This window comes from Pteropus vampyrus, unplaced genomic scaffold, assembly GCF_000151845.1.
Source record: "Pteropus vampyrus isolate Shadow unplaced genomic scaffold, Pvam_2.0 Scaffold55, whole genome shotgun sequence".
Lineage (NCBI taxonomy): Eukaryota > Metazoa > Chordata > Mammalia > Chiroptera > Pteropodidae > Pteropus > Pteropus vampyrus.
This window is the reverse complement of record NW_011888836.1, coordinates 4,818,900-4,832,688: the sequence shown is the minus strand read 5'-3', so window position 1 is coordinate 4,832,688 and position 13,789 is coordinate 4,818,900. Positions and strand designations below refer to the sequence as shown.

Genomic DNA, 13,789 nt, shown 5'->3' with positions numbered 1-13,789 from the left:
CCCCCCCGCCACACACACACATCTGCTGCCTCAGTTCTCCTCGCTGGCCCCCACCTCCTCTGTTGCACCTCCACCCCAGCCTGAGAGGCCTTCACTTTATGGCATCAAGATTGTTGTCGTGGGCCAGGGTGGGGCCCAAGTTCAGTTCCTTGGTGGCCCCCTCCCTTCTCTCAGGATGAATCAAGCCTTCATTTGTTTTTTAAAAAGCAAAAGTTATCTCAGTGTCTCCACAGTAGATGTGGTAGACAGTTGAGGTCTTACCATCTTTTCCTGCTATCTCAGAAGGGATTCATGGCATCAGCCCCCACGCCAGCCCTTCCTTCACTAACTCTGCCTCCCGTCTCTGGCAGGGCAAGCTGGCTGGGCTCCTTTCTGAATTGCGTCTCTCTGAACATTCTGCATTTTGATGGTCTCTTCATCTCAGCTGACCTTCCCCTCTTTCCCTTTATGCAGCTGTACACACACAGCTTTCCTGCAGCCAGGCAGCTGTGAGAGCATTTAAGTGATCCCTCACCCCAAGCACAGAACGGCCCCCTCTGCAAAATCACAGGTGGGGCTGAAGCTGCCTGTCCATCATTCAGCCCAGCCCAGCTGTCAGCCATGGCTGGGTCCACAAGGAGCCCTGCATCTAGTGAATCCCATGACCTGAAATTAAGTGTCATTAGTAACAGTGGTTACTCAGTCTATCCCAGACCAGGAAGGAACCACAGCCTAATTTATTAGCAATTTGATTCATAGTAACATGTATGTACTGGCAAAATCTGGGCATTTTGAGTCTTTATAAACTATATAATTAAACTTGGTGTGGGGAGGTACTAGAACAAAGTATTGGCCTCACTTTTAATTTATTCTCTCTCAAGCCAGAATGAATGAGTGTCTGGAGCCCATGGTAACCGAACGCCTGCAGCTCAGCCTCCCATTACTGGAAAGAGGATGACTGTCTCTCAGGGTGGTGGGAGGTCCAGCCTCTAAAGGATGACACAAGGCTCCCTCAAGACAGATAGGACTATTCAGAGGAATCGTGGCTGCTATATAAAAAATGCTCCAGAAAATGTTTCTTAGAGGGGACCAGAGCTGAGGACTGTCATACCCTCTGGAATCTGCTTGAAGGAAGGGTGGCCCTGGGCTCAGGGTGATTCTTTCAATACCCAGAGTCTGGCCCATGCGGGGCTGCGTGGGCTCCAGGTGCAGTGTGTGTGCAAAACTCTGTCTGAGCAAGGGTCTGAAAGCAGATTGTCGCTTTGGGGGCCACTCACTCAGCGGCCCAAATTGCGTACCCACACAGCTGAGTGTGAGTAGGACCTGGAGTGGCCCCACAGACCTGGTGCCTTGCACTCATTGACATAAAGCAGATGATGGAGAAGCCAGATGAAACTGAGGCACAGAGAGCTTAAGCAGTTTACACTAGGCAGTCCAGATACTGAGTGGCAGAGCGGGAGCTTAAACCAGGGGGTCTGGCTCCAGAATCTGGGATCTTCTCCACTGAGCTGCAGCTCAGAGAAGCAAATACTAAAGCCAGACTGAAGAGAGCTGTCTCAACAAGCAAACGGGGTAGGGAAAGAAGAAACATGGAAAGTGCACCCTCAGACCAAGGCCAAGACCAAAACCTGCTGCCTGGGACAGAGCTGGATTGATCAGAGTACAACAAGGCCACATCATTCCCCCGAAAGAAAGGTGGAGGTCCTAACCCCCAGTGCCTCAGAATGTGACCTTATTTGGATGTAGGGTGTTACTTATATAAATTATGTATTTATGTTTAGTATATATTTTTATATAAACTGTATATAATTTCTATAAATTCATAGGTGTTAATTATATATATAACTAATATAAATTAGTTAAGATGAAGTCACACTGAAGGAGGGTGGGCCCTAATCCAATATGACTGGTATCTTTTTAAGAAGACACACAGAGAAGATGGCCATGTGAACACAGACCCAGAGGGACAGCACCATGTGAAGGCAGAGTCAGAGATCGGAGTGATGCATTTATCTACAAGCCAAGGAATTACCAGAAGCTAGGAAGAAGGAAGAAGGAATTCTATTTAGAGTTTCGGAGAGAACATGGCTCTGCTGACACATTGATCTCAGACTTCTAGCCTCCAGAACTGTGAGACAATCAATTTCTGTTGGTTAAGCCACACAGCCTGTGGTACTTTGTTACAGCAGCCACAGGAAATTAATACAACCACTTTTCACATTCTCAGCCAGCCTAAGACTTGCTCAGGCTCACATCCACGATTTCCCATCATCCTCCTACCATCTTGAGTCTTGGAGGCATTTCATCGCTCCAGTAGCCAGTCTTTCTCACCCCCAAAATAGATGTAAGCAAACAGCCCAGAATGTTATTTTGTGGCACCTGCCTCAGGTACGGGCAGCAGCAAACCTCCAGCAGTCAGCATTCCCAGATACCCTTGGACTTCTCAAAGCAGCCGCACTGGGAATGCTGGGCCCAGCTGGCCCATGTCTGTCCTGCACCTTCCCTGGTGGGGCCCCTTCCTCTGCCACACACCTCTGGCGGCTGGGGAGGCCAGGACCATTGGCCCCTTGGAGGTAAGGAAATGAGGAGCCTTGAGAGAAAGATGGAGGTTTGCAGAAACCCCCACCTCAAAATATGCTGTCTCTAGTTTAGAAAAGACTCAGAGTAGCCAGGTGATGGCCAAGTAGATGAGTAAGAAGAAGAGGATCGGTGCTGGGAGTAGTCGTAGGACATGACCCTGAGGCTGGAAGCTCCACACAGAGGAGATCACAGAATGCCGCTTCTGTACCTCTGGGCGGCAGAGCCAGGATTCAGAAGAGTTCTGTCACCTAGAAGATAAACTCAAGGGCTTGGCTAACCTTGCAGCTGCCATGTGCCACTCTCACTGGGAGCCAGGCACTGGACCAAGGGACTCATAGTATCAGCTCACTGGCCCTCTCTCTGGCCCCCTCTCTTAGGTCCAGTCTAGTTATAAATGTCCATGTCCACTTATCCCTCTGTCAGGAAAAGTAGGCCCAGCTCTATATCCTAAAGAGCCAGGATGAGGCTACTTGTATAAATGAGTCTCTCCTGCAAGGCCTGGGACTGGGCCCGAGCCCTCCTTGCCCCAGTTCTAGGGCTGCAGGCTGAGCTCGGTTATTGGTGCTTACAGGGTCAGTCGAGAGCCAGGATTGGTCAGGAAATGGCATATGAGGGCCCCAGGGCAAGACTTGGTGTCTTTGTGAACTGATGACACTGGTGCCTTTAGGGGAATCTGAAGCCCTGTCTTTACCCCAAGTCTCCCCCAAAGAGATATAGTTTCAGTAGTGATAAATCTCATCAATGAAAGAAGGGAGTGAGTATATAAGTCACAGTTCAGCATCCACCCGAGCTAAGTTAAAGCGAAAGGGATTTATTACAGGATACTAAATAGTTCATAGAATCGCTGACGAGGCTGAAGAAACCACATAAGTTGGGATTTCAGGAATGATCCCAAAGCCATGCTGCAGAGCCAGCCCACTGTGGGGCTGCACTGGCCGCCAGTGTCGGATGTGGCAGTGTCGCCGCCTACATGGTCTGGAAGCTACGCCTGCTGTGGTTCACACCTGCAAAATGGACACTTGGGACTCCAGGACTCCTGCCACGACTCCTCTCGGCAACAGAAAAACAGAAGCACAGGCTCTGCTTCAGTTCTGCCGTCTCATGCTGGTACAGTGGATAGGAAGAACCAGATGGCATTTAGAGTCCTAGCTTCAAAGGAGTCAGGAGGTGTTTGAAGGTGTTCCAGAAGGGAGTCATGTATCCAAATCATAGTGTATAATGAAGGGGAGTCACCAGGAGAGCACCCTAACCACTGGGGATTTCGGGAAGATGATCCTGCAGAAGTGGCATTACAAGCCAAACTACTGATGGGTGTTAGCCAGGCAAGAAGGATCTGATTCGCATAAATTCGCAGATAGCAGGGCCCCACCTCAGACACTGACTCAGTGGGACTGGAGCTGAGCCCAGTTTGCTGCCATCTTCCCCTATGATGCCCTTGATAAAATTCTCCAATGTCCTTTAGGTACATTCTGTTCCGTTTGATCTTCAAGATAAACCTATGAAGCAGCCTCATCAGGTATTCTTACCTTGTGCAGAGAAGGAGGAGGTAAGGGTCAAGGAGGTTAAACCACTTTCTCCAAGCTGCCCAACTTGCTGGAGGTGGAGCCACTGGCCACTACCTGGACCTTACTCTCCATCGCTCCTTTCAGTCGGATTAAGAACAGAAAAGCAGATGTGTGAGCTGGGAGACATGAATCCCAGCACTAGTCCTGCTGGGGTCAAGGACAAGCCTCTTCACCTCTCTGACCCTCTTTCCTCACCTGTGAGGTGATGTGGCTGGAATGCATTTGCAAACTTTGGTAGTGGGAGCCTTCTTTCAAGAGAAGTGTTGCGTGTACCTACATATTAGATAGAAAAAAGCAGAGCTGCTACGGTTGCCTCAGGGAGCATCCAGGCCCTCTCCCCCCATGATATCTTTGCTTGAGGTTTACGGAGCTGGACCCCCAACAAAGGCCTGTGACTCCTTGCCTGAGCCTGCTCACATCATTTCAAACATCGTGACTTTCATCCACAGAGGAAGAGCAGGAGGGGGCTGTCTCTGGTAGTCCAGAGTGCCTGGATGTGGGAGAGGTGGGGGAAAGGGGGGAGGGGTGCTGAGTATTTAGAAAATAGAAGAATTGGTTGATTGGCCAATGGGCCCAGCTTTTGAGGTAAGCGTGTTAGGTGTGGTCTCTCATTCTGCTGCCTGTTTCCTAAATTAAAAATCTTATATCCTGTTCACCTGGTGGAGATATTTGCTTGAGATGAAATAGAGCAGTTTTGAGAAGTAGTAAGGGAAATGAGACCATCTTGGAGGACGGTGGAGGCATCTACTCTGCTGGACCTTGGCAGTAAGTGGCCTCCATAAAATCCCGTGCATCCACCCCCTGAGCCTTCTGGCAGAGCAGCACTCACATGCAAGTACACACAACAACTACCAGAATAGGCACGTCCTGGGCTAGCTGAGGGAGCGCCTTCCTGATTGAGCCAGAAAGAACATGGCTCGGAGGAAGAAGTCAAGGCATCACACCAAGTCCACTTCCACCCAGAATTTGAGAAAACTCTGAACAGCTTTGGTGGAATTGCTTGAGTTAATACTATGTTTCACTATGTTTGCCTTTATTTACCAGAAAAGCAAAGAAAGTGCCATTAAGATCAGTACGAATTGGATATGCGGGCTGTCTGCCTATTCTTGGTTATTAACTGACACTAGGGGCATTCCACGTACCTCTTCTAAAATCATGCCAAAGCAAGCATCTGCTGAATGGAGGTGTTCACAGAAAGCCAGCAACTTTTGTTGGAGCTATTTGAGGAAACTATTGATGCATCTTCTGGAAGAGGCTGGCCATGGTAGTCGTCCATGGGTACAGGTCTTCTCATCAGAATCTATAGCTTCTTTCTCTGGCTTTGCCTGATAAGATTATTGCCTATAGCCAGCCAGCAGGGGCATCACTCATTATCGCAGCCCTTTGAAAGTTACTCCTGTAGAGGAGTGATGTGACTCACCTGGTGAGACCCGGCCAGAGACTGTTTAATTCAGAATTAACAGGGTAAGGCACAGAGGAGCAGGGAAGACCGGAGTGCCCAGAACGGGCTCAAAGGAGCCTGTCTTTAAGGATGGATGGAATTAGAAAGGGGAAGGGGAGGAGGAGGAAAATTAAGGTTCAAGGGACTATTAATAATAGCTAACATATACATATGATGGAATATTGTTCAGCCTCAAAAAGGAAGGAAATTCTGGCACATGCTACAACATGGATGCACCTTGAGGACATTATACTAAGTGAAATAAGCTATCGCAAAAGGACAGATACTCTACGATTCCATTTGTATGAGGTATCTAGAATAGTCAAATTAAGAGAGACAGAAAGTAGAATGGTGGTTGCCAGGAGGAGCTGAGGGGCGGGAAAGGGAGTTGTTTAATGGGTATAGAATTTCAGTTTTGCAAGATGATAAAAGTCTTAGAGACAGTGGTGATGGTTGACATTAAGTACATGTGAATGTACACTTAAGTTAAAATGGTAAATTTTATGTTACATGTATTTTTCCACAATTAAAAAATAATAATAGCTAACAATTTATTGAGCACTTGCTGTATGCCAAGCACTGCATAGAGCACTTTACTTCTCGCATGGTTCTTGAAATAACCATATGAAGTAGGCACTTACTGTTTTCACTTCACGGATATGGAACCTGAGGTTTGTGGTCATTAAGTCAGTCTCCCACAGCCAGACGACTTGTGATGGTCAAGTGTGGATTGCACCCAGATCTGTGTGAGTCCAAATTGCAAGTCCTAAACACTGCACTGCGTGAATTACAGACTGAAACATAGGAGCTAAGAGAGAGACGACCCTCCCTGCCAGGCACTGACCGCTGAAGGTTGAGAGGCGGTGTTTCTAAGTGTCACCTGGTTCTGCTAGAAGCAGGAATTAGGTTTTCCTCTGCTTCCAGGACCCATGGCCTTGTTCAGGCTCCTGGATTCAGCGAGCCCTTGCTGGGCACTCACCTGGCCTCCCCATTGCATGGTAGTGTTAGAAATTGTCAGTAAGTCATAAATTGCACGTTTTATGTGCAATTGGCTTGGAACATCCCAGGACCCTTATTGCAAGGAGTGACCTTGTTGCCTGATCTGTTACAGACCACAGTAATCGACTACGTGAAGCCCTCAGATCTCAAGAAGGACATGAATGAGACCTTCAAGGAGAAGTTTCCTCACATTAAGTTAACACTCAGCAAAATAAGGAGGTATGAACTTTCCTTTCAATCTCCTCTCCCAGGAAGCGTTCAGCTCATGGTCTGTGTGATGGTTCAAGTGAGACATGGGCACAGTCAGCGAAAAGAGGCTCATGCAATGCTGGCTGCCTTGGGCCCCTGTGTGAGAGCTGAAGGAAGCAGGACAGAAGACAGAGCTCTTGACACAAGCTGACGAGGATCTGTGGGGAGGTTTCTTTTGTTGGTCATTTCATACTATCTGTAGTTCACCAGTTCAGTAAGATTTATGTTATTGAAAACTCAGAGAAAATAGGAAACATTTGACTCCCTGTTTTCTCAAATGTAGACAAAACAGAAATGAGTGGTATCATAGGGTTTGAGATAACTCTTTACCCACAGTTGTCTGCCCTGAAATGATAGCCAAGCTCTATCTTTAAGTAGTCAGCAAAACAGCCAAAGCAAGGTCAGGCCTATGTTTCTCCTATGGCAAATTGGATCGGCTTTGTGGTGACTCATGTCTGCCGGTCAAAGAGTCCAGAGAGGACTGGCCTTGCTGGGCCAGAGAGAAGCTGACTTGTGGTATCTGTGTGCCAGGACAGCAGAATTTCTGTGTATGTAATAATGGAGGCTAAACTCTACACCAACACAATGTTGGAATATGTGCCAACATTTAAGCACACAAATCGGTATCCCCGTACTCATTTGATTCTGCCATGTTCCAAGCCAAAGAGGTCAGAAAAACTTAGTATTTACACTTTGTCCACTTGCTGGGCAGCTTTCCTAAGCACACTGGCCATTGTGCCTTTAGCCTAACCCTTCTTCTGCTGTAGTTAATGAACGTAACTGATATTCTGCAGAGCTGACACCAAGTACTTAATTTATTTCTACATTCGTCTCTCTGGAATGACTGTAGTTCTCCTCATAGTTTCCCTCTGTCACTTTGGACAACTCTCCTAATTTCCAGAGAGGCCCTTGGAGATCCACTAAGGTTCATTGTGGTTATTTGTGTCCCATATTGACGTGGTCTGGATTCTGTAGAACTTCATCAACAGCAAAGAGTCCAAAGCCCTAGCATTGAGTCTGTTCCTCACACATTATGTAACTTTCTCACTCACAAGGACTTAATCCCATTCCACGTCACCTTTCTGGGAATGAGAAAGAGGAAATACTTTCGAGATGAAGTAGTCCTTTTCTTTGGGGTCCCTGAAACTCTCAAGTTCTAATAAGACTTCTCTTCCTCCTGTCTCTCTCTAGTCTGAAGCGAGAGATGCGGAAGCTCGCTCAGGAGGACTGTGGCTTGGAGGAGCCCACAGTGGCCATGGCCTTTGTCTACTTTGAGAAGCTCGCCCTCAAGGGAAAGCTAAACAAACAGAACCGGAAGCTTTGTGCCGGAGCTTGTGTGCTTTTAGCAGCCAAAATTGGAAGTGACCTCAAAAAGCATGAAGTCAAGCATTTAATTGATGTAAGTAGCCCCTGTCCTGACGGCTGGGCTTGTACGTGCTCCAGTCCAGTATTATCCTCACAGCCACCAAAACCACTATATGACAAGAGCAGCGTGACCTGCAGAGTGTCCATCAGACGCATTGGCTCAACAGACCTTGGCTTCCTGCCACCGTGGTTGCCTCCTCTTTGGGGAAAGGTGTGGGTTTGACTAAGTGGTTTCTCCTTTCTCTTAAAGGAGAGCCCCATCCAAGCAAGAAAACACTTATCTCCTTAGATGAATATATGAATGCCTATTTCAAAATATGGTGAAAATTTGAGGTACAGTAAAGCCAACAGATCAGGATACAATCGCCATTGCAGAGATAGTTTGTTATAGTTCCCAAGAGGAGGGGTGTCCTAGCTCAGGCTGCCATAGTAAAATACCAGAGACCGGGCGGCGTAAACAGCGGATATGTATTTGTCACAGTTCCGGAGGCTGGAAGTCAAAGATCAAAGTGCCAGCTACTTCAGGGTCCAATAAGGACCCTCTTCCTGGCTTCTCACTATGCGCCCACATGGCACAGAAAGAGCGGGGAGGGGTAGAGAGAGAGAGAGCGTGCCCTCCTCGTTTTCTTCTTATAGGGGTACTAATTACATTACGAGAACTCCTTCCTCATGAGCTCGTATGATCCTAAGCACCTTCCAAAGGCCCCACTTCCTAATTTCATCACATTAGGGGTTGAGGTGTGAACATGATGGGAGGACACAGACATTCAGTCCATAACAAGGGGCCATGTAGGAAAGTACCGGGGTTGGCCAGGCATCAGAGGGAGATAGAGGAACTGTGGGCAGGAGCCTTTATTTTGGTTTCCACAGGAAGGAATGGGCAAGGCAGGGTGAGCAGACTGGGACTGGCTGGTTTGAATCATATCAGTCGGCTTGGGGCATAGGAGCCGTGCCTGGTTGTCTGGCACATGGCCGTGGGTGATCAGGGCAGGCAGATAGTGGCCTGGAGTGTGAGAGCCAATACAGGAGGTGGTTGGTGTGGGCTCTGGATTGGTTGGTTTACATTTGAAAAGCACACCCTCTGGGCACTCTGGGAATTGGCCAACCCTGGGAGGGACAGTCCCTCCAGGGTCAGCAAGGCCCCAGGATGTCCAAGGCTCAGAATATAGAAAATAAAAGTCATAGTTAGTGCAATGCCCCAGATACCTATCTGTGCAGCTGTCTTCAGTGACAAAGGAGAAAAAGCAGAAAGGGAGCTAATGTAGATATGCCCCACGTAAAAAAAGTATTCTTTTTTCATTTTAATTATTTTTAAGTGTATAGTTTAGTGGTATTAAGTACATTCATATTGTTTTGCAGCCATCACCATCTATCTCTAGCATTCTTTCATCTTGCAAAACTGAAACTCTGTACTCATTAAACGACTCCCCAGCCCCTAGCAACCACTATTCTACTTTGTGTCTCTATGAATTTGACTATTCTAGGTACCTCATAGAAGTGGACTCATATAGAATTGGTCTTTTTGTATCTGGCTTATTTCACTTAGCATAATGTCTTCAAGGTTCATCCATATTATAGCGTTGTCAGAACTTCCTTTTTAAGGCTGAATAATATTTCACTGTATATATATATATACCACATTTTGTTTATCCATTCATTCATCAATGAAAGAAAGTATTCTTTAGGCCGGTGCTTTACCGATTTTAAAAAATGGTACAAAATCATCTAGCTTGGAGGTGATCTTTGGATACCAAATCTGAGCTGAGATTCAGAAAGTTTACATAGATATTTGCAGATCTAATGAATCTTTAGAAATAACAAATATTAATAAAATTTTAAGTGATATTATGTTCACTTAATCATAGTTGAATAAAATACCACACAGCAAAAGCTAATAGTATTAATGTAGAATATAATGGTAATGCTTTGACGAACCATTTGCCGTAGCAATTAACCTAACACAGGACCTCACCCCAGTTATAATCTAAATGTAGTCTCTAACTACCCATTGGTGAGATTAAACCAACAGCTAAGTTTAAGCCAAAGCAGAATGTACTGCAGCAAAAATGAGGCCTTTGCTACCCACCTTTACCATGATTTTTCCCCTTCATTTCTGTCCCAGTAGCCCTTACAGCTGGGTGAACTCGGAGGCAGTGTAGGAGGGGTCCCCCTAGGCCCAGAGCCAAACACCGGCCACTCAGCCCGTTCAGATACACAGGAGTTGTGTGATGTTCTGAAAGCGAGGTGACCTCACCAGGGTCCTCGTGCATAAAATAAAACCAAACACATAGAATCAGCTCACTCGATTCTGAACTTTCCATGTGATTATCGTTGTAGATGATTTGCTATATTTTTAGTCTTACCTCTAAGCCTGAATAACTAGTTGTAACAGTAGAGTTTGAGTCCCAGTTAAGTTTGAATCTCAGCATTGCCATTTATTGCCCGTGTCATTGTGGACAAATTACTTACCCTCGTGAGCCTGTTTTCTCACCTGTAAAATGGATAAAACATCACCTGAAGTCATCAGATGTATGTGAAGCTTCCACAAACTGTGGGTCCTCGGGAAGGTTCGATTCCTTCTCTACCAGGACTGAGGGCAGGAAGTACAGCTGATGCCTCCCTTTTTCCTCCACAGTCTTGCCCACAATGGGTTTCTCTGTAAACACTCCCCGGCTGATGGGCAGAGAGAGAGGTTGCATGTGGAGAAAGCCTAGGATTTTGATTTCAAAGCTAAAACACTTGGTTTTCTTTAATTCCGTTGCAGAAACTGGAAGAGAAGTTCCGGCTGAACAGACGAGAACTGATTGCCTTTGAATTCCCAGTGTTAGTGGCCTTGGAATTTGCCCTTCATTTGCCAGAGCACGAAGTCATGCCCCATTACAGACGCCTGGTCCAGAGCTCCTAGCACAGGCTCCCTAGGAGGACCAGGGACCACTTCCTCTGAGCTCGGCGGAGCAGCATTCAGTACTGGAAATGCAAAAATAGAACTCAACATACCAGGCTTTTTCCTCTCAACATGTTTTTGTGTAGAAGCAGTACCGGAAACTTTTCAGGGAGTCTTCAGTCTGGCTGGCCGAGATGAAATGAGAGCTGTTTGCTACTCAGGGAGGGAAGAGGACACCCATGCAGAAGACAGCAGAGGCCCTTCCAGCTCTCCACTAGCAAGAGTTCTTAGCTGTCTCCGCCCCAGGCCCCAGGCTTCCTCCCGGGCACACGCAGGCCTGGCAAGTGTGGTCCAGGGCCTTCTCTCCAGACCCGCTCACTCAGACTGAGGTTCTAGAGCAGAGTGGGGAAGAGAATTTGCAGAAGTTGGGGGAAAGCTTTTAAAAGATACCCTCACTGTGTCAAAAGAGTGTGCCAATCTATTTTTGTATCAGCTGTTGAAGTGCACTTTCTCTTGGGGCGTGTGCATGAGTAAGTGTGACAGTGTGTGTCAGAGATGTCTCGTCAGCCCTCAACCCGCAAAGCTAGCCACAGACCTCAGCCTGGGGTCATGAGTGGTAATTTCTAGATAATCTCTGGATAACAGTCACTCTCTGTACCAGATTGTCGGACATCCTCTGCCCTCAGAAAATGACATTGTTTCTGTTACTGCTTCTACCACACATAGGACAGAAAAGACAAGTTCTCAGTATTGGATGGGTCTTGTGGAAAGGCGGGGAGTGTGGCGCTCTGTACCTGTCTGCCGTCACACTATGTGCACACACTTAACCTTCGCACTTTTCCCACTGTGGAGATGGCTGGGGTTCTACTCCGTGGTATGTATTCCTGTGCTCTATGTTAGAGTGCATAATAAGCACATTTATTGTGCTATATATATATAAAGTGTTTTATAAATATCCAGAATAAGGGTAAGACACATGATTGGTGTTTTGAGGCTTTTGACAGCTGGGACAAACTGCATCTTGAGCTGAGGTTGTGTCCATCGATAGAGGCAGTGACTCCTATCACCACCATGTACCCAGGTCTGTTAATGCAGAATTTCAACTGTGACTTGTACTAACTGCTGCGACAACCTGTACTGAGGCTCGTGACCACGCCATCACCTCATAGCCGTAAGAGATAAGCACCCACTGCGGTTCACCTGACTGAAGAAAGCCCTTGGCCATGTAAAAAGAATTAAAATATTTTATTGTTTCTATATACATGTATGTGTATGTTTCGACACGTGCATTACCCCTTGCCCTGCATTAAGGATTCCTTTGCTGCCATCCCCACTTCAGATTTCACACACAGATTTGGAGCTTCTCACATCACCCCAGAGAAAGAGCAAGGGGGAAACTGAGCATATTTAGCTTTAGTTAGCAGAACTCAAAAGAATCTGACAGTCACACAGGATAGAGAGTTTCAAGAAGCTGCTGGGGAAAGAGCAAACAAGGTATTCGCCTTCTTTATAGTTGCAGATTTAGCTGAGTTTAGTCCTAAATATTGTGCTAACAAATTTCCTTAGCTGGATTCAGTTTAAGACAATGGTTTTGTTGGGGGCTATGATGAATGTGATCTCTTTGGCTAGATCATCTAATGTTTAAGGGCACACCAACTGTTCATGAGGGAAATTTGGAAAGGAAGCACAAAGTGCTCAAAGCATCTCTGTCACCTTAAATACAATGTGCCCTTGACCTTCCTCTCTTGGTGTCTGTTACTTGCAGCTCTCTGATGAGCCACCCCAGTTCTCAACCCAGTCAGTGCCCTGGTGAGTGCCCTGGTGAGTAGAAATCCTTTCTGAGAAGCAGGGCCACTGACATGTAGAAACTGCCCGCAGAGCTCCTTACCTTTCACCTGCCTTGCGTCCCCTGCCAGCCTCAGGGGATTGTCCGGTGGATGACATGTGCCACTAGCCCAGACCTAGGGAGAGTACCCTGCATCCTTCTTGTGTCTTAATATCAAGCTAATATTCTTGAATTTGGGACAGTTTGGTTTTGTCATTTACAAAATGGATATAAGTTGTTGGTCCATTTAAAAAAAAAAAAAAGACTTTAAATTTAAAACTATTTTGGCCTGTGGATTTGTTGAGTGGGGAATTTTATTGGTTTTAATTTGGTTGCGGGGGGAGGGTACAGCGGCTGAGGGTGAAAGATTTTTGTCAAGAGATTTCCTTTGGCTTGTCCATAACATGAGCTTTCTGAAGGGAAAGAAGGCTGAGATGGGGTGAGGTCTGAGGGCAAAGCCCGCTGCCAGAGCTGCTCAGCAATGATGTGTCTCAAACACTTCTCTAGCCTTGGGCTAATGGCAGGGGAGGCAGGGAGGCAGCCTGCGCCTGTGTGGAGAGAAGAAGGCCACTCCACAGACTGTTCTAGAAGACCCTGAGGCTCTGCTCTTCTATACTTCACCACAGAGGACAGGTTCAAGGCCCTTTGCAAGCCCTACTCTCTCTTAGGCCTGCCCCAAAACCTCTCCAGCTCTCCCCACGTACAAATGTCTGTGGGAAAGCCCTGCCCAGCCACGTGCTCTGCAGGACAGCACTGGCCACTTTGCTTGACTTGATTTCCCCAGACTGGCCCGGGGTATCCTGGACTCCTGTCCTCTAGTCAGCCTTGCATATTAAGTCAGGTAAGAGATGGGAAAAAACAAGCAAACAAGTGCCACCTGCCCTTTTCTGGAGCAGGCCCGC

At 47.0% G+C, this 13,789-nt stretch overlaps 1 protein-coding gene across 1 annotated transcript in view; it reads left to right on the top strand.

Annotated features, from left to right (window-relative positions):
• Positions 1–12,323, top strand: part of CABLES1 (Cdk5 and Abl enzyme substrate 1) — a 119,393-nt gene extending 107,070 nt beyond the window's left edge. The window contains exons 8-10 of the mRNA XM_011360490.2: positions 6,677–6,783; positions 8,005–8,212; positions 10,943–12,323. Of these exons, the coding sequence (XP_011358792.1) occupies positions 6,677–6,783; positions 8,005–8,212; positions 10,943–11,083 (456 nt within the window). The 3' untranslated portion in view covers positions 11,084–12,323. The remainder of the gene's footprint in view (positions 1–6,676; positions 6,784–8,004; positions 8,213–10,942) is intronic.
• Positions 12,324–13,789: the final 1,466 nt, after the last annotated feature.